Here is a 27141-nt window from a genome sequence, read left to right as displayed (position 1 = left end):
AGAGGCAAAAAGAAAATGCACTATATTTTTATAGCATCCATGTTTTGACGTACACCCGCTCAGGGATATGCAATACGATACTGGTACCTATAAATAATTGATGTAAACATATTTACAGTGGGTATCCAGGGGGTTCATGGGGTGATGGAAAATTTGTGTTACATGTATCTTCATTCAAAATATCCAATAAGCAAATAATGACCTGAGTGCCCTGGAGGGACCCACCTTTTTTAAATTTCTCAATCCAACTCTGTAAGTACATACACACGAAAACGAAACATATATATTTACAAAAAAAAATAAAAATAAACAAATAAATGTGCATTCTACTCATGCCATGTACATTTATATATTGATAAAAATTACATTTCAACGTAGATGATGTACTGTACACATGGTAAGTATTGAAGAAATCTCCATGTATTTACAATTAGTGAAAATAATTTCCAGTTTATTTACTTTAAGTCAAAAATATTTCAAATTTCAAGAAAAAAAAATGAATATACATGTAATTTCAGAAGGATTTATAAGTGTACAGTACATGAAGAAATGTATTTAATGTTTTGTTTTAAAAATTAAACTTGACTTGCATGTACATGTACAAGGACATCACAAGTTGTCAAAGTTGAAGGTGAAATGTCTTGTAAAACAATTCAAATCCTGGATAAAAATAAAAATAAAGTATAGTACATGTTTTTACATAACTACTTATTTTAGAGTTTCATTTTAATTTTTGACAGCATTGTTTTTATAAAGAGTCATTAAAAGGATACATACATGTATGTATTCATAATATTTATAACTACAATAAGTTATATTTGTTTACAGTGCCTAAAATGTTCATTGTTTTAAAGAGTCTTTTCAAAGAATATACATGTACATGTATATATGATATTCATGACAAATAACAAATAAATATTTCATAAATCATTTGAGTATGACTAAATCAAATAAAGAAACATGAAAATGATAAATACAACTATATACATGTAAAACAACAATGAAGTGAACTGATTTTCACAGATGACACATCTAGATACATGTATTTGAAAAACTTGATGAAGACCAGGATTTATTAATAAAGAAATGTGAAATAATTTCCAAAAAATCAATCATTTTACTATACAAAGTAATTTTGTATTATTTTTTTTAAAGATTTTTAATTAAGTTAATTGCAAAATGTATTACATTTATGTAAATAAAAAAATAAAAAGTTATTAAAGTTAATTAAGTCAGTAAATTAAAACATGTTTCTGAAAAAACATTTCTTAGAAAAAAAAAGATAATATCTGATATTGTTATAAAGATTTCTGATAAATTAAATCATTATAGATTAAACATATTTTATTTATCTTTAAATCAATTTGTTTAATAAATTAATATTGTCTTAGTCCATCAAGAGAAAAAAAACACCAAATCATTCTAAATGCACCATTCAAACTACATATACATGTTAAAATCTTATTAGTCATAAAAATACAAACTGGCATTGTTGCTCACATGAATCATTCATTAGATTTGAACTAATTATAAAATACAGGTATATGTGTTAACATAATTACAGTGGCGGATCCAGGGGTTCAGGGTGTAAACCCCTCCCACTAAATAATTTTTAATATGCGTAATCTATGGATCTTAATGGGCAACTAATAACCTGGCACCCCTCCCCTTTTTCATAATTTTTCCATCCACCCCTGTTAGTGCTAAATATATAAAATCAAATACACATACATGTACATATATATTTACAACTGACTTAAAATCAACATTTATACATGTAGATGTGCATGTACATGTACCTACATGTGAATCAATAAATAGGAGATACATGTATTTCTTTTTATTATTGAAATTGCAAGTACATGTAATCACTGTTGTGGGTAATTTAGTGTCCTTAGTACAATCTTTCAATAATATACATGTAATTGATATTTCAAGAAAAAAAAACAATAAAAGTTCTGAAATAAATCAACCATTTAAAAAAATATGTTCATTTTAGTTGAAGCAGTGAAGACTTATAAGGATATCACATGTTGCCAAAAAAATTGTATTAAATTAATTCAAACCATGACTAAAAAAATGTTACATGTAAATTACATGACTGAACTTTTTTTAATTATTGCTTTAAAGAAAGTTATTTTTAAAGGCCTACATGTAAATACTGGGTATGAATAAATCACTAATACATGTACATGTACTTAATTTTTACCACATTCATATTTTGATGTTGTAACTTGTATATGTATGGTGTTAGATATTTACACAAAGTAATACTAGTATTAAATTTTTAATTTTAATTATTTTCAGTTTTCAAACAAGAAAATTTCATTTATTTAGAAACATGAAAATGCAAATATGTACAACAAAAGGCAAAAATTACTTTCAATGATGACACATATACATGTAGATACATGTACATGTATTTGACAATCTTGATGAAGACCAACACTGATTGATAAAAAAATATAAATGAAATTTATTTTACACTGTACTCAATATGAACTTTCTGTACTATTTGAAAGATTTTTTAATAAGTTAATAATTATCATATTTTTGTAATCTTATGCCAAGATAAAAGTAGAAAGTTCTGTCAAATATTGTTAAGATTTTTGAAAATAAAGTCCAAAACTGAAATCATGTTTCTTTTCTTTTAATCAAGTTAATTATCATATGAACAAATGTATGTTTATTTATGTCTGACAATAAAAAAAAGGTGGAAATGTCTGACATTATTAAAATTACTTTAGAAAAACAAACCTTACATACTCGAATTCACCTCAGCCTGTTTTTAGCTTTTTTTACATTATCTTATATCATATTTCTGCTATTTATATTTAATGAAAGAAAAACCCGAAGTTCCGAATGAAAATGTTACAACTGGTACCTATTATATAACTTACCACATACAGTATTCAATTGGCAGGGAACCCGAAATGTGGCGGGAAATCACGGTATTTCAGCTCTTCAGGCACGAGACCGCAATTAATTTTCAAGTGCATTTCAATATACACATTTGAGTAGATTAAAAAAATTCCACCGGTGCAAACTGAATAAAACTTCTCTAGCCTAAAGATATGCACAAACAGGATTTTATATATAAATTGTAGAAAATTTTACCATCATTTTCTGAAATTAATACATATAATTCAGAGATGGGGTAAACATGACAAATGAACTGAGTTAGAAGTCCTGAATTTTAACCTTCTTCCACTGAACCAAATCACAACTTTTAGTCAGAATTGATTAATGAAAAAATATCCCATGTAATTCTAACCTATTTTCTACCAATTAGAGGCAAAACTTCATAAAATAAATTTCCAGTAAAAATATGAAAAAATGTGGAAGGTACCTACTACCAAAGTTGGAACTATATTGTGTTCTCGTACCTATTAGATCAATAAATGTGCTCAATTTGAATAAAAACTGCACTCATGTCAAAATGAACCTTTTTAGACTTCAAGTACAAAGTTTCATCATGATTAGTTGAAAAATATGTAAGTTGTAGCAAATTTAGTATCAGTGGTACATTGCACGACTCGCATGTCCAATGGTCAAAGGAAATAAGGCGCCTCTAAAATGTACATTTTTTTTTTCAAATGCAATATTTTTGTGATTTTTTACATTGGTTGCATCATATTATGTGTATTTGATGCAACGAAGTTCAGTTTACTCAAGTTCCAGCTGCTTTAACGCCAAAAATTGGGTTTTTATACATGCGGCCATGGTCAATGCACTTTTAGACCATGTATAAGGGTACACATATGAAAACTCATTTTATGATGCTGACAATGACTTAAATTGATCAACTTCAAACATAAAGTGGTCTACACATATCAAATGTACATTGAAAACAATAAGAAGTGGTTTCAAAGCTAAAACTGTCACTCCAGATCAATTTAAACCAGACCTGTACAGAGCTTGTTCAAGTGCGATTGTGTCCGATATTAAAAGTTAGCCTTTATTTGGGTTTTGAATGATAAAAGATCTGAAACAAATGTAAAATAATGTAAGGTTCTAAGCTTATCAGGTACATAAGCAGACAGTCAGCTATATTTTTCCAGTTTTTCTACAAAAAATTTCATTTTTGAAACCTTATAGTGTATGCGGAACTCTAAAATTAGGTGTTTTTGAGACATCATAAGGTATATACATGTAGTGACTTACATTAGATGCATGAATATCAATGGAATGAATATATTAGGTTTTTTTCACATTATTTATATTATTTACTATCAAATACAAAAGATTCGGACCAATAAAACACATAGAACGACATGAATAAAAAGGCAATTGTTTTAAAGAAACTTATGAGTAATTTAAAAGATAATTAAAAAAACTGAATTCGAGTATGCATGTAAAAAATAAAACTTGTTTTCTTACCTTGAAATCAAATTAATCTCAATAATTTGTTTATCTCAGTTTTGGTTCTCCATCAAAAGTCAATATACAGTAAATACCCTGACCACCTTCAAATCAACAACAGTGAGATGATGGGTCACTTTATCATAATGTACACACAGAGGGCCATACAACCCATCATCTCCACCGACTACAACTTCATGTTTATCTCCATCCCTTGAATTTAGTAATAAATTATCTTTGTTATAATTACACACAAAAATATTCTGCTGTTCATCCATTAATATTCCAAGAGGCCGTGACATTGTATTGTGATCCTTGAATGTGAAGATAACTCTGAGGTCAGAATCTAAGACAGTAACTGTGTTGTTGTTGTCGTCAGGACAGGTATAACATATTCTGTTGCCATCTGTGTCTATATATGAATTACCATCAACAGTCTGGTCATCATGGAGTTTGTCTATTTTTTCTGTATCTATATTAATTTTTCGGATTCCTATCTGAGGTACACAGAAGTATAAATGTCCATCACTATGTGTAATTCCAGTGACTAGACTCTTTATCTGAAGTGTTTTAATGATTTTACTCCTGTCTACATCTATGATGGAGATCGTTTCTGGGCCAGGATTAGAAACAGCAACATGGTTCTCATTGATGACTGTTACATCCCATACTGCTTTGTATCCTCCATTAAATCTGACTGATGATTTGTGTTGACCATTACTGTGTAGTATGTTTACTACACCATTGTTCCAATCAGTTAACACCAGGAGTCCATTAGGCAGCGTACAACAACCAGAACACCAACCTTGATCTACTGTATACTGTTGCTTAAGTGTCAGTTGTCTGGGGAATCTTGTCTTCACCTCTGCCTGACCTATGTTTGGTTTGTTTATGTCTATGGATGTTGTTTGTTTTTCTCTTGATACTATAATGTCACACAGAGTTTTTATTCCAAAAATTGTGTCGTCTGCTGTGATGTTTTCATTCATTTCTATGTCTGTATTATCCATGGCTCCTTTTTCAGATAATTTGTGTAAGATTTCTTCTGATTCTTGAATTTCTCTCTCCATTTGTTTTGTTGCTATGAATGTTTGGAAATTTGATGCATGGTTCTTAACGAATTCCTCTTGTTCCAATAATTCACCAAGTTTTCTTTTATTTGACTCCAGGATTTTTGTGGTGGCTTTGATTTCATTTATATTTTCATTTACAACTGACTCTAATTCTGAGAGTGTTTTGTTTTCTAGTTTCTTAATTTGATCAATAAGATTTTGTGGGTTTTTTTTACCTCTGTTGATAGTTTTTCCTTCTTTTTCTGTAGTTTTTTCACATTTTCTTCCCTATCAATGATTGCATTCAAGACAGCTTGAAGATTTGTTTCTATATTGGTCCACAAATCCTCGAAAACTGCAGATGATTTTACGTTACCGATGACATCTTCTATATCTAAAGTGTCTTTACACAATCGTGTGATCTACAGTAATATTGATATCTTTGCTTGTGTTCTTCACAGTCGAGTTGAATTTTTTTGTCGATGAATGATGCCATTTTTCTGCAATATAGAGAGAAAACTATGATTTCGTTTTGGAATAATTTCATTAACCAGGTTTTATAATCTTCATACCAATATCTTGCTTGTAGACACTGTTAAAAAAACAGTAGTTATTTAATATATTGTATATAATAAGTACCAAGTGTATATCATTCATTTCTGCTATTTAAAATCAAAACAAATGCTGCTTGATGTGTATGAATGAAATATAATGTCATTTGAATTCAAAATATCATGGTATTGCATTCAAAATTACTCATGATACCCGAATAATTCATTTTGTTTGTGTTTTGTAGTTACTGTAGTCCGTGTTCAGAATTATTCTAAAATATATTTTTATATTGTAGTTTATGTATTTTCCATCGTAATGTATTTTGTACTTTGTTTTGATTTTGGATTGCTGCTAGGCCTGAAGAACTGTAACACATGTCCTAGACCTCTGCTGTTGCAGTTCTGCGGATCTGTCAATCCTGACAAAACCATCCAATGGGTACGATGTGCAATGTGATGGATATATCTCTGCAATTATTTAGTATGATGCTTTATATCTAAATTTACTAAATACAAGTACATGTAGTTATACAAATTTTCAGCTTTTATGATTTACCATATTTTAATGCATTTCTGTGTTCGTGAAAATCTCTCAAAATGATCCCTAAATTCCCCAATGAAATGATATTTGTCTTTTACCTGTATATGTCTCCATATCTTGTGTTTTATATTGTTTCTCTTTGTACATTTTTATATCTGTTTATCTTTTCTCTTGGTGATGATGATTTGATACGGGTTACACTTTATAACCATGGCTGTACTGAGGTAACTTACCTTATATCTGTCCCTGTATTAGATGATGGGTAGTGACCTTAGTACTTACAGGGCAGCCATTGGTATATTCAACAACAGAAGATTTGTCAAATCTGGGCCACTAAAACCGTCAAAATCCACCTTCTTTGAATTGTTGTGTATTAATCAAAAATGTACATTTCTCGTCGTCAATCTGTCCGTCCTGCAGTCAGTTAATCCTAATATTGACATTGTTTTTCTGCTTTTTGTACTCCATTTTATTTTGATCATCGGTAACATAGAGATGAACCCTGGTCCAGGATCATCTACTAGGTCATCGGTCACCGACAACTCACTATCGATATGTAACATCAATATCCGAAGTATCAGAAACAAACTTAATTTCTTAAACTTGTTTTGTGAAGATTTTGATATTATTGCCATCACAGAAACACACTTAGATCCAAACATTAAGGACGAAGAAATCCATTTAGAATCATTTTCTAAATCCATTCATCGAAAAGATAGAAATGCGTTCGGTGGCGGTATCTTGATATTAACCAAGGAAAATATCCATGTAAAACGAATGAATATGTTGGAAAATGATGTTGATGAAACTATCTGGGTCGAAATTATTGCAAAGGGTCAAAAATTTCTATTATGTAATGTTTATCGTCCACCAGGTACAGATTCGGAATTTTACACGCGCTTGAACCACTCGATAGGTACAAGTTACCTATACAGTCACGGTTTAGTGATCTGTGGAGATTTGAATACGGATTTACTTGTCAGAGAAAATAATAGACTTCTCGACACAATGAATCTGTTTAATCTCGCTAATGTGATCAAGAAAGCAACAAGAGTAACTGACCAACGTAGATCTTTATTAGACCCTATACTTATTAGTGATACATTGTCGTACAGCTTTTCTGATGTTTTTGATGTTCCGAGATCAATATCGGACCACGATGCAGCTGTAGTATACCTACTGTGCCCACATAAAGAATCCGTAGCCTTTAAAAGACATATTTGGTTGTATGATAAAACGAATAAAGAAAAGTTTTCAGCTGATTTACAGGCTCTGGATTGGAATGCCCTCCTTCCCGACGGTACAGATGTAGATCAAATGACTGATATATTTACAGAAACATTTCTGGCCGTCGCGGGGAGGTCCATTCCAACTAGGGAAGTTACCATCAGACGAAATGACAAATCGTGGTTTAATAACGAATTAAGAAGGGAAATAAGAAAACGTGACCGTTTACGGAAAAGGGCATTAAAATCAAAAACCGACGATGACATTCTTAAGTACAAGAGGCAGAGAAATAGAGTTAATAATCTTAAAAAATCAGCAAAAGAAAAATTCGAAAGTAATTTGGACAATTTCATTTTAGAAAATGTTAACAACCCCAAAGCGTACTGGAAAATAATGAAAATGTTGATTAAGTCAAACAAAGGTTCCAACTCTATACCCCCACTTCAGAATATTATAAACGATCAGGATTTAAATGATATAGCATATGCAGATGACGAGAAGTGTGCATTACTAAATAAATATTTCTGTTCAATCACTAAATTGGATGAAGAAAATCATCAAGTCCCGGAATTTCAAAACCGAACAAATCATAAATTATCGGACGTACATATAGAAGAGTCTGAAATTATTGATATTATTAAGGTTCTAAAACCAAATAAAGCATCTGGACCCGATGTTATCAGTCATAAAATGCTTCAGCTGTGTCCTGATAAAATCGCTCTCCCATTGCAGAAAATTTTTAATAAATCTATTCAGCAATGCAAATTTCCTACTAGTTGGAAATTGGCAAATGTGACTGCTCTCTTCAAGAAGGGTGATACATCTTTACCATCCAATTATAGACCCATATCATTAATAAGTTGTGTTGGAAAAGTAATGGAAAGAATAATTTTCAAATATGTGTACAACCATCTTCACAGCAACAATCTCATCTACAAATATCAATCTGGTTTTCTTCCAAAACATTCGACTGTCCACCAACTACTTGAAATTTATAGTAACATCCTAAATTCACTTGAGAAAAAAGAAATTAACTGTTTTGTTTTTTGCGATTTTTCCAAAGCTTTTGATAAAGTCTGGCATAAAGGTCTTATGTGTAAGCTAGATTCGTATGGTATATCAGGAAATCTTGTTAACTGGTTTAAAAGTTATTTATTAGATAGACGTCAAAAGGTGATTCTAAACACATCATCCTCTAACAGCTGCTCTCTGTCGGCTGGAGTTCCTCAGGGCTCGGTCCTCGGTCCTCTCCTTTTTATAATATACATAAACGATATTGCAGGGAATTTGACATCTCTGTGCAGACTGTATGCAGATGACACTTCTTTCAGTTACTCTGACTCTGATAGAGAGCAGATATTTTCTGTTATCAGTCATGATTTGGTGGAACTGGACAAATGGTCAAACAAATGGCTTATGTCATTTAATCCGGACAAAACTGAGATTATGGTATTTTCAAACATCGAAAAGCCTGATTTTAATTTCTCCTTAAACGGTACAAGCGTTCCAATCACAGATTGTCACAAACATCTTGGTGTTACATTTAGTAGCAATGCTAAATGGAACGATCACATTGAAAACGTTGTAACTAGTGTTAAAAAACACTTGAATATCTTGCGAAAGCTAAAATACCAACTTAACCGTAATACATTAGAGAAATTATACTTAGTTTACATTAGACCCATACTAGAATATGCTCCTGAAGTCTGGGATAATTGTGGGGTTTGTCTTTCGTCTAAATTAGAAAGACTTCAATTGGAAGCTGCTAGAATAGTGACAGGTTTACCTATCTTCACCAACTCAGAAAAACTCTACGGAGAAACTGGTTGGGAAAAATTAGAAGTGAGACGTAATAGGAGAAAGTTAAACATGATGTATAATATCGAACATAAAAATGCACCTGCATACCTATGCGATCTAATTCCACCTAAAATCCAGTCACTTACAAATTACCCACTTAGAAATGGAAATGACATTATGCAGCCTTTTTGTAGACTATCTGTGACAAGCGAGTCGTTTTTTCCTTCTACAATTAAAGAATGGAATAAACTCGATATCTGCACGAGAGAACTAGATTCAATTTCTAAGTTCAAGCCCGCTTTTAAAAGTAATACAAATATCTTGCAAGTTCCAAAGCATTTTTCTGTTGGTCCACGGAAACTAAATATTATTCTGACCCAGCTAAGACATTCTGTATCTTCCTTAAAGCATGACTTGCACAGAATGAATATAGTGGATGCACCTTTTTGTAGATGCGGAAGAATGGAAGATGTTAATCACTTCTTTTTTCATTGTCCGTTATATGATGAAATAAGAGCACGCCTTTTAAACCACATTAACTGGATTCCTGATACTTTAACAATAGATGTTGAACTTCTTACACGTGGTAGTTTGGAATTAACACATGATCAAAACATAAGTTTATTGAAGCACGTTCTAGCCTTTATCAAAGATTCTGAGAGATTTTCTGTTGTCTAATAACTTGTAAGATATTACTTTGTGTACCCACTCTCCTACCACCATCATCACCATTATCATCACCACTACTTTTCTGTCAATTTTTTTTTTCTATGTCTTTCTCTTTATTTTCTATCTTTAAATTTAACTGATTATTATAAGTATACACAGTTGATGCATGCTCAATGTCATTTTGTTATTGTATATTATATTGTATTTAGGAGAGAACCTCGTAAGTGTGATTCACTTTTGTTCAATCCCTTTTGTTTATATGCAAATAAAATATGTTTAAACTAAACTATGAATTTTAATTTTAGTCCAGGAGACAATTCTCTTAAAATCAATTATATACAGCTTAGTATAATCTCTTTTTGGGATTTGGCATTGGTTATATTTTTTTGTTTTGACGGTGGTGGTCAAAGCAAAAAAATTTCTCCAGCGTCGCATCCAAAAACAGATAAAGCTTGTTACAAAATGTATCGACTTTTGAATGAGTTTAGACCTTCATACAGGTTAAAATCAGTTACATACAGCTGTGCTGCGAAACGTACTATTTTGTGATTTGGACTGGGGATATTTTTTTCTTTTGACGGTGGTAGATTCAGCTTATTACCATTCTTTTTTTATCAACTTATAGAATAAGTTTATATAAACCTTTCATCTTTCAACTACCCTGGACTTTTTATGAGCAACTCAGCGGGTGTTTCTAGAAAAGCAGAGGACTCTTAACCTACTTCGTATGTATTATTTTAGTTACATGTACTTCATGTTCTTTTTTTTTGTTTTATGTCTGTTTTCCATGTATTGTCTTTGTCACTGTATTACTTTCTTTTGATTTCTGCTAGAATCTTGGTTCCCTTGATTACTATTCATACAGTAGGTTAACCCTCATGGAGCAGAGTGGTCAAAATACTAAGCCTCTTGACCTGACTTTGCAGATACGTACATCAGTCGTTTGCATTGAAGCGACAAATAGCAATATTTGACTCTTTTCTTGCTATTTGTCACCAATATTCAAATTACTGTGCATACATGTATATTAAGCATTTGTTTTCCGTTAAAAAAATCCAAAGTTGTGATTACACAGGTTAAACCTACTCCAGCAATGCTAGAGGCCATCTGGCAAGCTATTTTCTGACTTGATGCCATCCTAAGAATTGGGGTATGGGGGAACAGAATTCAAACTTCTTACGTTGTAGGAGTAAGGTTAAACCTCCCAGGAATCTCAAATTTAAGTACTAGCATGTCTAATCCCTTCCGGGATCGGTGGTGGTCAAAACAAAAATATATCTCCTGCACCGAATCCCAAAAGGTTACTGTCATGTCTTAATTTGGCACAACCGTATATATCAAGTTTAAAAATCAACACAGTTATTGAGGGACAATATATTTGTATGACTTACAGACATGCAACACAGTCAGGGATTTAAATTAGCGGTGGTCCTGCGTCTTTCAAACAGACGCGGAGTTTCTGTTTCAATGATGACGTATGTCTGCGGGTCTCACTAATTGACGACAAGAGGTGACAAAAAGCGACAAAAACAACAAGTCGAATAGCGCAAAGAAAATTTTGTTTTCATTTAAACAGAGACATACAATTGTTTATTTATGTGTTTGATTTAAAGCAAAAAAAAAGAAGAATAGGAAAAAAATGTTTTTAAAAACCAGGAAAAGAATATTTTTGAGGTAAAAATGTGAAGATAAAAGGTTGTTTCCAAAAATGAAATATTTCCAAAATGATAGTAGCCTCAGGAAGATTTTTTTCATTAAAGAAAAATAATAAAAAAGAAAGAGACAAATTAATAAAGTTACAGGAAAAGTTACTTCAATATATGTTATAAAGATTCAATTCCCTCATTTTTCAGAATAAGGCATATTGCTGAACTTGGTATTATTTTTGCATTTCTCATATCTCTTTAGATAATTACCCATTTTATCATATATTTTGAACTAATTTCTTCTATAACAATGCATTTTGCCATATTTTTTTTTCTTTCATTAAAGAAAATATATAAACAGCTGCGCTTTAAAGCGCATGATACGCCCGTTGCCATTTTAACTTGTCCTTATGTTTTAATGAATTTATATGATCAACTAGAAATACTGTGAAACCCTCCCCTCCCCCCCCAGAAAAGTAAATAAAAAAAATGCTCAAAAAAATTAGCATTATAAAGGCTACCTCAATATTAACTAAGTTTGTTGTCTTGAAATTAGTAATAAATTATGTTTGTCATGATCACACAAAAATATTCTGCTGTTGATCCATTGATATTCCAATAGGCCGTGAAATCTGACTTCGAAATATGTCATCAAAATTCATTGAATATAAAAAGACATAATGAAGATAACAGTGAGAGGGAATGATTTGTGTAAATTTAAATGATAACTTGTAAACAAGAAAATATTTTTTAAAAAAAAAAGGTTGTCAGAAATTTAACACAATGTCGAGTTACCGGTAACTTTATTTACCAGGTACGTGAACAATCTAAATTTGATATTTTATTTCTAACTTTTATAATTAGAATTTTAGAAGTAAAGTTTTTAGTTGAAGTTCCATTTAAAGCAACTAAGTAAATGCAAAATAATTAAATTCTTATTTATTAAAATAAATAAACGAAAAAGTATATTAATCAAGTAAATAAAAGTATAAATAGTTTTAAGCTTAAATTATTAGAAAAATATATTTTGATCACTGTGTACGTTTAGGACAATAAAGAGTCAAAACTTGATATCTTTATTTACCAGGCCAGCCTTGAAAACATGTAGTGTCCGATGGGCCACGGACAAAAAACAAAAATACACGTACGCCAGAGTCATAGCAAGAAAATACCACCACCGCTCCACCAGACTCCACCAGTAACTAGTTTTCCCCAAACACCAAAATGTCACTCGAAAAGAAAACTATAGTGACTGTCCATAAAAACGTGTCGGAGGGGGAGGCAGTCGACATCTCGAGGAGCCATGCCATGCCCTCGACCTCTCAGCTCCGACCACACAATTTTTTTTAGAATAAGGCATATTGCTAATCTTGGTATTATTTTTTTTCAAGTTTTCATATCTCTCTAGATAATAACCTATTTTATAATATATTTTGAACTAAGTTCTTCTATAACAATGCATGTTGCTATATTTTTCTTCCATTAAAGAAAAAAATCACCTTTTCTTTTAATCATACCACTGAATATTGTTTCCAAATAATTTCCTTTTTGTTATTTCACATAAAACATATTTCCATACTTTTATCAATTTGAAAACACATCAAATCAAATCTAATATATATAGATATAGTTTCTTTATGAATTGTAGTATCTAATTTGTTCTAACTGTTCATTGGTCAAATTAAGAAAAGATGTTTTTTTAAATTTTAAATTTGTATCAATTGACTTCCGTTTTTTATCTAAATTTTCCTAAAAATAATTAACTCATTTTTTCAATAATTATCTCATTTTTTTCCTATGTCACTTTATTTTGCCTTTAAAGGAAAAAAATTGTCGCTTTAATTTCTCGAATTCTTGACCTTTCTTGTCCCCACTTGACACGTCTTGTCACTAATTAACTATAAATTTCTATAGGAAACATTTTGTTAGTATTCTCTGTACTCCAATCCAAAACTTTACATGCAAATGTAAAGCAGCATCAAAATCCATTCCTTTACATGTAAATGTAAAGCAAAATTAAATCCGTGTCTTTACATGTAAATTATGTAAAGCAATACCTTTATTTGCCTTCAGTAAAGCAATACCTTTGTTTGCCTTCAGCAAAGCAATACCTCTTTAACACTCTAAGTGTAAAGTCATACTCGTATATATAAATGGGCTAAAAAACAAATTCAGACAATTTTATTTTGCCGACCAGCCAACCGTACAAGATAGACTTACAAAGATAGGGGGAACCGAAGAAAAAGTAGAGCGTCTATAAACCTAGTTTTTGTGTGACTTCTAATCGTTTCTCTAATGAATCCGCAACGTACCCATCTTTGCTTGTATCTGACCTCCACCTTCCATGCCTCTTCCAACACCTATCACTTACGTTGGAATTAGCAACTGCTGTAGCACCATCTGAGCGCATGGAATGCAAACCTAAATTCAAACTATTGTCAATCATCCTCAACCTGTTTAGAATACTGTGACGTGCAGCTGTATAACTAAGTTTCTTGTTTTTGTAAATCAATTTGCATACGGACTAGCTCCTAAATATGGGCCTGAACAGATGACAATCAGAAAACAAATTTATGTCCGAGCATTTAACATACCTATTAAACATATTTAAAGGGCAAGCCACCGTTGAACCTTTCGCAATGACAACCTCATTACCATGTCTGTATTGATCAGTTTTAGATTTGTTTATATAAATGACTAAGTAATCATCAAAAACCTTAACATCTCTGCAAAGTAAAGAACTTATTTCATCATATCTGAGGAACCCAGCGTAACTCAAAAGAATCATGGTTAGATCCCTAATGACCAATAAATCTTCTGAATCCTTAAATTTTCCGCAAAGTTTTATCAATAAATCCGTATTTACGGGATCTTTCTTATGTTTTTGAGGACATGCGATTCTCTTTGCCGACTCTTGAAGAGATACAATGAAAGAATTTAAAGTGGGATCGGGTAAGTTATTATTTTGATGAACCCATTTCAAACTATAAACGACGGAGTTAATGGTATTACAAGTGGAACCGGACTGTAATAAATATGTGATATATAATGCGACATGTATGGGCTGGGCCGGTAATGCTGAAAACCCCTGTTTTTTTAATAAACCATTCCCATTTTTTAAAACAATTCAAATAAGATTTGATAGTAGTGTCACTCCTGGAAGACACAATGTAAGAAGTCATCTTGTCAGATAAACAGTGCATCCATGAACCATCCTGAATACCGGCGGCGGCGACTGCATTACTAACCGTGTCCTTTAAGCAGATTCTGAGTGTCGGCGATATCTTACTGCGGTGCATTCATCTTACGCATTTCAGTAGAAAAAAGTGATCTTATTTCAGACATCATGTTGTTCTGGGCGACTGTCAATGCACTGACGACTTCAATTCGAATTTTTTCGTCGATGTTGGCGTCCATATTTGAACTTGTCACTGCGAAAGGTGGCTAGAGAATGACAACACAAACCCAACTGAAAACCAATTACCACTGGTTCGGCCACATATCATGTGATCAACCTCGAATTGGCAATACAATATTTTCCCGCTATACTAGCGAAACGCGGGAAAATACATTTGTTTGCCAAACAATGTGACATTGGGTCACGGTAAGATAGCTATTTGTTGCAGTTTGTGTTAAAGCTTCCTGGTTCAATCATAATACAGAGTATCAGAAGTACCTGTAAAGTCCGAAACGAATTCGATATAACATCAAACGAAACGAAGAACGAAATCGAAAGAAATGAAATATAACAGAACCAATCAAACCAGATCCATTATTTTAATGTAGAAATTGAATTATAATGTCCTAATTATAAATTGTCCCAATAATCATTATAATTAATAGGATTTTAGTCTATGCCAATGATGGACGGAGCACTTGTGCAATCGACTACTTCCGTTAGAATATTTTAGCCATTCACAGTTCTGGTCTTACATTCCACGTACATGTATATAGGTCGCTGACGCTCCCTTAAAACAGTTAGTTGTGTTTTGGGTAGGAAGGAAAAACTATTTGAAAATAATATACGTTGTGAAGTGGCTCAGTTAAACGTACATAAGAATAATGAATAAGTTAACAATATCCACATTTAAAGGTAAAAAAGGAACTACATAAGAGTATATTCAAGTTACCTATTCATTTTTAAACGCATAATAAACCATTTGATGTTTAACTAGAAATGAAAACCCAGCGAGATTGTAAATAGTCTTCAATCATAGAAAAGGAATGATAAAAGGAATGCCGAGTACTAATTGGGAAAACTGTCTTATGCAGGCCTTGAGGCAGAGGTTCCAGTCAAGAAACATTATAAAGAAAGGGATGTCGTGTTTTTATTTGCCGCTCATCGTTTGCCCATTTTTGTAACAAAAAGGTAGCATAACCCCCAAAACCATCATGACGTATCATCAACTGTATCATAAATATATATTTTATTACGATTACCGCCTCATGACAACGGAAGCTTCGAGATGGCAAATAAAAATGAAACTTTGCATAGACGATGACATAGGAATTTCGATAATGCATTTCTGGGAATTGTGCCATTTTTTGGTCTGGTATTATTGCTTTTTGCAATATTAATCATTCTATTTTGCTATTTTGGCCATGAATGGTGGAATTATATCACAGGCTCTTGCTCCTACTATCAAATATGCAGCCCGACTCTATATATTAAAAAATATTTGGTGGTGATACCTGTGTTTATTTATTAGGTTGTTTGCAGGGCAGTAATAAGTAATAATTATATTTGATTTTATTCGGAGGGGGGGTTGAGTTGAAGCGAGTTACCCCAAATCTGGGATCCCCGTTTTCTTGTTATATACTATTCGGACTGCATATTTGGTAGTGGGAGCAAGCCCCTGTGATAGTATTATAATACTTTATCGTTTATGTTATTGTACATGTCTCTGGACTAGGTGCCCAGAAACTAAGCACTTTCACATGACACATAGGTGTCTATGAAACAACTTGTAGCACTTGAGCTATGAACCTTTTCAACTGAGAAATGAAGATAGTTGAGTGTAACACGTTTCTAAGAACATGATTTATTTCAATGGTTTGTCGCTTAAGGAGTTAGAGCTGGGGTAAGGGACGCCTCTTCAATCAGTGATATGGTTGCATCATATTCGATTTCACCCAAGTATATAACGCTTTCATTTGAAACATAATGAAATCAGTCCAAGTTACTTGATGCTTACATGAGATTGATGTCAAATGCAGAATACAAACGTTATGATGATTCGTAAGAGTTATGTCCTTTACCCTATATCGACCTCCTTAAATTTGAATTATTTAACAGGCAGTTTCGACCTGGAGTGGATAAACTGTATTTCGACCTGAAAATTTAAAAACTGGGAATGGTCAACTAGTAGTTTGTAGTTCAATTATGGGCTATATCGGAGTGTTCCATGTTAACCAATATCGAACCTGAACATTAGGCAAACTGGCACGCTACTATGATGCATTATAATGCATTTTGGTGTGCGTGTTTTTAAATGTCCTTCATAATCAGAATGGTGAATTTAAGAAAAATGAAACGGTGAGTTTAATATTAACCATATATAACAATAAGCTTATGTTAAGATACGTTTGAATTTGATTCCCGTACTTTCCTTTTATTCCATATTTTTGCAATACGACGAATATTTGAGGCGCTAAAATGATCGATATAAATTGATTCAGTACATGAGTACTTTGATTCTACACCATGAATCCCCTCTACCATTGGCAATGTTTGAATTCTGCGTGGATTGGTACTTGAATATACAAGTATTAATACTTGTTATATATGGATTTAACGTGTGTACATTGTATGTGGCAGACCTCATTCTGTTTTGATATTTCAAAAAAAATACAAAAAGAAACTAGTATTAGTCTTAAAGTTTGACCCTTGACATATTTATCAACAATAATAAAATAATAAAGTACGGACAATATAAGAAGATGGTACAATGAACTGAAGTAAATGCTGAATGGAAAAGTAAATGTTACTCTTTACTGGTCAGTATTCCCAATTAGCACGAAGTTAACTTATTTGAACGTTAGCGAGAAAAACGCCCTGTTGGTTTCGTATGGAATGTTATCTTTTTACTTCCTGGTATAACCACAAATTACACACGATTAGTTATGGAAGCTCATAGGGTACAACAGATTCCTAGTTTTTTTTTAAGAATAATTGGTTAAAACTCGTCTTGTCGACATTTCAAAGGTCAGAATGTCGTTTTATAAACAAACATGTCGACTTTTATCATCAATTATTTCTCGGTTTTTTTCCTAATTCAAATGATCGAAGTGTGTGCATTATACATGTATCATGGCGGCTTGTTTTTGTCAACTTTGTAAACCACGTTTTATTTCAATACACAATTACGCATGAGCAATCACGAATGTCGAACGCCTGTCAGATCGTTATTTACATCGGCTAGTTCTACTTCCCATCAACAAATAATTTGCTGAAAGATAATTTATCTGAACAAAATCCATCATACTAAGCTAATATAATATTATTTCCACAGAAAACACAATATTAATGCTACAGACGTATGCTTTTTTCCCACAGGCGTATTTTAACCTGGCAGGCGTCTTCAGACGTATTTATGTAGGACCGGATATATCTGCCAATCAAAATCGATCTACGTAAAGGACTTCGTCGACATTAAAAAGATATTTTTTAAATAATACTTCACTTGAGAAATAATTGCTTAAAATCACGTTTTTAATTAAATCATTCAAAGAAATCCTCTTTTCAAACTATTTTAATTCAGTTTCATTCTAAATTTACGATTTTCGTCGTATCTCGAAAATGCCCGTATGTAAATACGATCAACGGCGGAATGCATGAAATCGAAGTGCGACGAGAAAACAATGATATCTTGGTAGGTATCTGTCGAAGGAGAAGCGAAGTTATATACCAAGAAGAGAAATATACAACGACAATACTACCATGATGCTTGAAGCGAAGTTTTGACGGAGGTGTCAACCAATTTAAACCACATACAGTTACTGTACACAGCCCGTCACAGGTTGAAAATTTTTGTTTCGCAAGTTCAATATTTTTATCAAAATTTAAGCAGCAAGCAAAATCAATATTTCTATTTAAAAAAAAACTGTCTTGTTAATATATTTTTTTTTAAAAATAAATGAATAACTTGAACATCCCCCCTTCAAAAAAAAAAAAAATCCAACCTCATACCTCCCTTTCCGGTTTCCTCTCGCTCTCAAAATGTTCAATAACTAAGCACTTTGCAATACATAACATTTTTTATCCCTTGAGGGCAACTCTAGCAACATCAATTTTAGTTTCAATCTGTACAGATACCGGAAGTATTACAGTTCTCCACCAATGGTGGGAATATTTTACATTTGACATAAACAAAGTTCAGATGACAGCTGCAAATTTCAAACAAGAAAATTATTGCCTTTCCTATCTTAGAAAAGCTGTGCTGCGATTTTGATAATATAATCAGAGTTATATTTTTTCCGAGGCGGGTTAGGTTCTTGACAACAACAGCGGAGATACACATGTTTCCCGAAGTTTTTATAAACATAGCATTCAATTCTTTAAATAATTAAAACAAATTAGAAAAAGACTTGAAAACTATCAGAAAAGATGAATTTATTTCTACTGAAACGTAATCATAACCCATATTTTCTTATTTGTTTGTTTGAAGCAAATGACGTATTTTCTCCGTAAGGACAGTCACTTTTTGTTACTTCCGGGACATGACTTTTTTTTGTTAGTGTATTGGGGAACCTTAAGAGAAATTTAGAAAGTACACATAATAACAATAGAGCTCGCGGCATTCGCTAATAATTGATTATTATGGACAAATGCATCTTGGCTTCAGAAATATTAAATAGGTGATTTGTAATTTAAGTAACGTAAATTTCTCGACAAATTCTCCCTGACAATCAAATGCTGAATGGTAGTTTCTCAGTACTTCATTATATAGTGAAACCCAACAATTTAATTTCATACATTCATTCTTTTTAAGGTATGGGTTGCAGTATACAGAAATGGTGAATTTTTAATTGTAAACATTGAGGTTTTGAGAGTATAATTGTACCAACAAAGATAATCAATGGTGAGTTGCAGACTGTTATTGTCCAGTCTGCAAAATTAATTAGATTACTTAAATAATACTGGTCATTATCAAAACAGGTTAACTAATTGTAGAAGTGGTAACATACATATGTGTGGTATATATTTCATGCATTCTAAAGAAAGATGTTGACATTTTCTCATGTAAATTCTGGATTGTGATGGGTATACAATACTGAATATTTCTTTAATTACCCTCAAGTTAAAGTGTGCAAATTTAAATAAAATGGTAGTAATTCAGGAATGCCTGTCTGTGCAGTAATATTCGCAATTATGTGATGCACACAACAGGTTTTGAGGTTGTGTAAACTAAAAGAGCATTACATTCCTTGTAGGTCTCAGTATCGTATTAATTTTCCCATAGACTTCTATAGTGAAGTGCATATTTTTAGGATTTTTTAAAAAATATGTAAATTGATTCAATAAAACTTTCACTTATGTAGCATTTCTAAGGACATGTGAAAAAATAATTTCCCGCAAAGAAAATAGGGTGAGTCCACGAAGATCGGACAGAAAAGTAGTCTTGAACTATAAATAGCCATTTTCCCTACTTTCACTTTCGTTTTGCACTCACCAAACCAACCTTTTCAGTGGAACATTTTTATGATATTATGTTAGATTTTCTCTTAAAAAAGTTCTTCATCTTCCAGTGTGATGTTTGCTCTATTTTATAAGTCATTGTTCATATCTTTTGACAAAACATTAGTTTGTAGAGAGGCAAAAAGAAAATGCACTATATTTTTATAGCATCCATGTTTTGATGTACACCCGCTCAGGGATATGCAATACGATACTGGTACCTGTAACTTCAAAATACAATAACTTAGCATTTAATAAGTTTGTGATGTCGCTGTCATACACATGTAGAGAAAAAAAGATGAAAAATAACTTTCTTTATGTAATCAGTCAATATATTAAACTTAAAATGATTTTTATAATACTACCTATGTACATGTACATTATCATTCATGTATCACTGAGCAATCAGGACCCAAACAAGGGTACATTGTATATCTAGTCTAACTTTTGATTTCAGATGAGTCGTTTACAGTTTGTCAGAAGAATTGAAACCAGATTAATGTCCTTGTATAATGTGGATGCTACTCCATGTGTTTTAAGCTTAATACTGTGATCTAAAACACAAATGCAGATACATGTACTGTAGTATAGTGCTTTGATTGAGAACCTTTGAAATTGTATTAGTTCAGACCCTTGAGCGTAAATGTAGAATTTTTTTCAATTCATTATACATGCTATGTTTCTATTGCAATAAACAAATTATACGTACAATTTGATATATGGAGTCTTGTTTAAACCATTTAAGAGGAAACAATCTAAATCCAGCTTTTCTATTATACTTGAATTGGAAACAAAAGTTCTTAAGTCCAACTCTCCGAATGTTTTCAGTGGGAAAAAATTTCTAAGTCCCTACTTTCCGAACATTTCCCGAGTGAAAAAAATTTGGTCCATATTTTCCAAACATTTTCTGAGTGAAAAAATGCCTGAGTCCTCACTTTCCAAACTATTTCTGAAATTAAGTACAGATTTTTGAAGAATACATTCGGATTTCCAAACTTAAAGCTCAGAATTCTGGGTAAAGTCGGAATCTCCTGCTACGGGTTAACAGAGTAACAAAAGCAAATGAGCAACTCGGACTCCACTAAAAACTTTGAGCATGGACCTGGTGCACTGGTAGGGTAAGCTCCTCTGCTTTTCTCGAAACATAAAAAAAAATAAAAAGTCAAGTCCAGTGTAGACGAAAGAGGAAAGAGAAACTTTGACTTTCTTATCTGCATTGCAATACTTATTTTCACTGTGAAAATTTGTCCGGTTATCCATTTTTAATTTAAAGGAAGAATGGTATCCGGAACGTTTCTGTCTCCTGCCGCATTAGGTTCTCTCCTCAGGATAAGGGTGCACTATACAGTTACATAAAGGCGTACTGTTTCACACACCAAATTACCTCCATCAAATTTTGTAAAACTTAAAATTAAAAGTTGAAATTTGGTGGATATATTGTTTAAATGTAGATAAGCATTTATACATAGACAGATGTAATATATGTTATAGTAAACAGGTGTAATTTAAATGAAAAATGGTATCCGGAACGTTTCAGTCTCCTGCCTTATTAGGTTCTCTCCTCAGAATCAGATGGCTGATTTTCAAAATACCTTATTTCGCACGAACTTTTGGGACTAAAATTGTGAGAGAATGAATTGAAAAGGGTCTTATTATTTTTACCTTTTTTTTTGCATGCTTTCATCCTGTGGTAGTGTCTAAGTGCCTGATATTTTATAAAACATAGTATTTGGCTGTTAGTTTTGGAAAGACACTCCTGATTTGTACTAAAGCTCAGTAATATTTTTTTCAGTATGTTACCATGGCTACTTGATTTTATAAGAATAATCACTAAATTACTTATAAATGACCTGAACCTCCACACACCAAGGATTTAAAAATATGCACTTTTTATGATTAAACACTGGAAATTTCTGTGTGAACTGCATCAAAACAGCTTTATTTCAACAAAATTAAACCAAATTTTCTGAAATGACCTAACTGTATTGTACTACCTTAGATGGCTGATTTTCAAATTACCTTATTTCGCACGAACTTTTGGAACTAAATTTGTGAGAGAATGAATCGAAAAGGGTCTTATTATTTCTACCCATTTCCCACCTACTTCATGCATGCTTTCATCCTGTGGTAGTGTCTAAGTGCCTGATATTTTATAAAATATAGTAATTGGCTGTTAGTTTTGGGAAGGCACCCCTGATTTGTACTAAAACTCAATAATATTTTTTTTCAGTATGTTACCATGGCTACTTGATTTTATAAGAATAATCACTAAATGACTTGAACCTCCACACACCAAGGATTTAGAAAATATGCACTTTTTTATGACAAAACACTAGAAATTTCTGTGCAGACTGCTTCAAAATAGCTTTATTTTAACAAAATGAGACCAAATGTTAAGAAATAACCTAACTGTATTGTACTTCCAAATGCAAAACTCGTAAATAAAGATAGCGATGCAGTTTTTGGTATCGTGTATATTCCTCCGGAATACACAAGGTATACTTCCGTTGATGCAATTTGCCAAATAGAAAATGAATATGTGACCCTCTCTTACAGGTATAAGCATATCTCTTTATTAGGGATTTAAATGCAAGAACCTCAGATGAATTAGACTATTTCAAATTGGATGACAAGGATCCGTTGAATACGTAGATGATAACTTGCTTCTTTTAGACGAGCTTAATATCCCCAGAGATAGGATTAAAAGTGATAAAGACAAAAACAGATTTGGTACACAGTTGCTTAAAATTTGTAAATCTAACAACATGTTTATATTTAACGGAGGGTGAATGGTGACCAACAGGATAAATTTACTTGTAAAAACGCGAGCGTTGTTGACTATTACATCAGTTCTGTTGAATTTTTGAGTAGTTTTCTTAGTTTCAAAGTTCTAGAGTTTTCGAAACTATATTCAGATGTGCATTGTCCTTTGAGTATTTCCATGAGTATGTATAATAGTGAGAAAGACAGGGTAGTGAAAGTTACAAATGTACAAGATCTGTCACACGAAAGAGAAAGCTAAGAAATGGAATGAAAATAAAGAAAATTATTTTATATGTAATATAGATAAGGCTAAGCTGAATGAAATCACCCAACTTTTGAATTACCAAGAGAAAATATTTGAACGATCTTGTAGGAAAGATATGTGATGTATTCATTAGCAGTGCGAAGCACACTTTAGGAACTTATATACATGTACCTCGGCATTCTAACAAGGCAAACCATAGGTGTACCGTGAATGATAAGCCTTGGTTTAATATAGACTGCAAATTTGCAAGAATAAATTATAGAATATTTAGAAAGTCAAGATCACTGGCAAACAGTTCAGAATGCCGAAAGGTTATATAAGAAGACTAAATAACTAAATAGACTAAAAATATTGATTTTGAGAAGGCGTTCGATGAAGTTTGGAGGAACTGTCTTTGGTATAAATGTGTTCTTAATAGTATAAATGGTAAAATGTTAGATGTTATTCAAAATATGTAGAAGAATACTAAATCCAATATTATTTATAACAAAGGTGCACCTGAATATTTCCCATGTGAAATTGGAGTCAGACAGGGTGGAAATCCGTCTCCCTTTTTGTTTGCTCTTTTTCGTAATGATGTAGAAGATTTTATTGGTAGATGTGATACACCATGGTTGTCAAAAATATGTGATGAGATAGAAAATGAGCTAAATTTATATATGAACATTTTTATTTTATTATATGCAGATGACTCAGCTCTGATGGCTGAAACGCCAAAGGATCTACAGAATCAATTAGATATTTTTCTCTCGTACTGTGAAACTTGGAGACTTAAAGTTAATGTTAACAAGACTAAGATTCTTTGTTTTTTGTAATGGTAGATTGCCCAACAATCTAACATTTAATTTTAGTAACGATATTCACAAAGATTTCAAGTATTTAGGTGTTCTCCTTTCAAAGAGTGGAAAATTTGCGAAAGCAATACAATCACAGGCAGAAAAGGGAATGAAGGCTATGTATGAGATACTCAAGAGAGGTAGAAACCATAGCCTATCGATTTCTTGTCAACTAGATCTGTTTGATAAGGTTGTAAAACCTATATTACTGTATGGTTCAGAAGTTTGGGGCTTCGGAAATACTGAACCAATAGAAAAGGTTCACCTAAAATTTTGCAAAGTTTTGCTACGTGTAAAGTCTTCAACTCCAAGTGTTATGGTTTATGGTGAATTGGGTTGCCATCTATTACTTTTAGAATTAAAACATAGAATGGTAACATACTGGACTAAACTTGTGTCTGGAAAGCAAACCAAATATTCATATGTAATGTAAAATTATTGTAAAAGATACAATCAAACCGTGGTATTTCATTTCCATTGCTTCTTTATGTTAAAAAGGTACTCGATGAGTGTGGTCTTTCTTATGTATGGATTACTTAGACTTTTCGTAGTGATACTTGGTTAAAGACGGTGGTTAAAACATGTGTATCAGATCAATTTCAACAGCAGTGGCATGATATGGTTCATAAAAGTGGTAAAGCTGTAAATTATAGAATTTTTAAGAGAGATCTTGTATTTGAGAAATACTTTGATATTTTGGAAGATAAAGATTATTTTTTATTTTGCAAATTTCGGACCACTAATCACAGACTGCCTATAGAACAAGGTCGATGGAACACAACATTTTAAGAGAAAATAGATTATGTACACAATGTGATATTAAAGATGTAGGTGATGAATATCATGATATGATGACGTGTTTTTCTAGAGTATCGAAAAAAGTTTATCCATAGCAAATGTTATACTAGGCCAAATGTTTTATTGTTTAATGAATTAATGTCTTCACATAACAAAAATCAATTGGTCCAAATATGTAAGTTTATACGTGTTATTATTAAGAATATGTGCCCTCCTGGTTAAACACATACGCTATGTTGTAAATACTGTAAATATTGTACATATTATCCATAATATATCTGTACCTATGTAATATGGTGATGAGTATAAATAAACGGAAGGAATAAATTGTCACACACGGTCGCCTGGTCTAATTAACTGTAATTGCCTTCAGTCTTAAATTAACTAACTCTGACCAGGTCTCAACACAATTGTTTAATTAGAGAAAATATCTGTTGCTGATAAATTTCCTGTCAATTTTGATACACAAACTTAGATAAAATAAAAAATCGCAAATTGCCACATTGGCGAAGCCCAGCGCGACCCCTGAATCAGTATTATCCATGTTGCAACAAAGATAGTTTGTTTTGTTTGTTTTCTAGCATTTGTTTTGTTTTTATCATATTTTTTGGGGGGAGTCTGTTTGCTTCAATGTGAATTCTTTTTGTACACTTAAAAAGTTTTGTCGTCAAATCATGTAAGAGGAGGGTGAACTGTTTTACCCTTGTCCATGTTACCATAACATTTTTTCCACTATAGTTTTTGCAGCTACTAGATCATCACAGTGGCTTGAAATTAAACACATTCTTCCTGTAGGTACAGTCATATGTATGTTGTATGGTGGGGTCTATTTTGGAAAAAAAATCAACAATAACTGACTGCTTACCAAGGTCTTTGTTTATTTTCTTCATATCCTGATTGACATCACGAGTGTGTATCACAAATTTCTTGTTTTTTAAACATATTTTTGTTGATATAGTGAAAAATGGTTGTCACTTGAAATAGAAATGTGGACAATAACAAAGATCACTTACCATCGATACACAACAATAACAGAGTCCTTGCATGTAGTTGACATTTAAAGGGGAAACTTAAAGCTGAATTAGCTGTCATTTTCGTAAAATTTGTTTCTGTCAAAATATGCCTAAACTTTGAATCATTTCTTATCAATTGTACTTTTCCTGTATAATGTTTTTTGATATTCACAAATAAAATGCTTTAAATACATGAAATAGGTGTCTATATATTTATTGTCTTGCAAGACAAAAATTCGACCTGGATAAATTCGTATGCATTTAATTTCTGGTGACTTTAATCCGCGCATGTGCTGTAATGGTCGCTTCTTCAGTAGCAAATCTGATTGCAAAGCGAAAGTGGTTATTCAACGGCAAGGAAGACCGATGAACTCAAGCCGTAAAAGAAAAAAATAATCGAATATAACGCAAAGATCCTTTTGAAATGTACGTATTGTGATATAATGTGACCCAAATATGGTCATCATTTCTTTGAAAACTAATCAAGAAATAGGTGAAATGAAATGAAAACAAACACTTGCGGACCTCTGTATCAGTTATTGTTATTTTTTTGCAAAGGTTAAAGTATTTTTAGCCCATGTGTATATCCTGTCGGCAATCTTCGGAAGTAATGTCTAAAAATAATTAGACCAGCGCTATCGATCTTCTCTGATTAAAAAAAACGTTGTTCAAACACTATTCTGTAGGTATTATCGACATTTATTGCATCAGTTGCATTACTACATTATTTCATTGAATCAGCAAAATTCAGTAGAATCAAAACTGAACAAATTTGGCAGCTAATGCAGCTATAATCTTCTGAGAATAGGGAACATGAATCTCTTGAGACACCCTTGATCCACAAAATAATTTGTTAACTTTTGCTTTATGCACAGTTTTTACTGCAGAACGTTTTTGCCAATGCAATTAAATTCTTATCTTGTTTTGTTCTTACCATCCAC

At 32.1% G+C, this 27141-nt stretch overlaps 1 protein-coding gene, 1 long non-coding RNA gene and 1 pseudogene across 3 annotated transcripts; 1 reads left to right on the top strand and 2 right to left on the bottom strand.

Moving 5' to 3' along the window:
- Positions 1–1065: 1065 nt before the first annotated feature.
- On the bottom strand, positions 1066–11682 carry LOC148600168 (uncharacterized). Its single transcript, XM_088559341.1, has 2 exons — positions 11594–11682; positions 1066–5914 (listed from the first exon to the last, which is right to left on the bottom strand). Exon 2 carries the CDS (start codon positions 5430–5432, stop codon positions 4440–4442), a length of 993 nt encoding a protein of 330 aa, XP_088415467.1. The 5' UTR covers positions 5433–5914; positions 11594–11682; the 3' UTR covers positions 1066–4439.
- A 2285-nt stretch (positions 11683–13967) lies between these two features.
- LOC148600167 (uncharacterized) lies at positions 13968–17920 on the bottom strand (annotated as a pseudogene). Its single transcript, XR_015918168.1, has 2 exons — positions 17837–17920; positions 13968–15524 (listed from the first exon to the last, which is right to left on the bottom strand). The product of XR_015918168.1 is annotated as an uncharacterized LOC148600167 (transcript).
- A 596-nt stretch (positions 17921–18516) lies between these two features.
- Positions 18517–21184, top strand: LOC148600166 (uncharacterized). Its single transcript, XR_015918169.1, has 3 exons — positions 18517–18867; positions 19840–19929; positions 20983–21184. It is a non-coding gene; the product is annotated as an uncharacterized LOC148600166 (long non-coding RNA).
- The last annotated feature ends 5957 nt before the right edge of the window (positions 21185–27141 follow it).

This window comes from Perna viridis, chromosome 13, assembly GCF_037379345.1.
Source record: "Perna viridis isolate PV_CMFRI_1.1 ecotype Kerala chromosome 13, ASM3737934v1, whole genome shotgun sequence".
NCBI lineage: Eukaryota > Metazoa > Mollusca > Bivalvia > Mytilida > Mytilidae > Perna > Perna viridis.
This window is presented reverse-complemented; position numbering and strand designations above follow the sequence as displayed.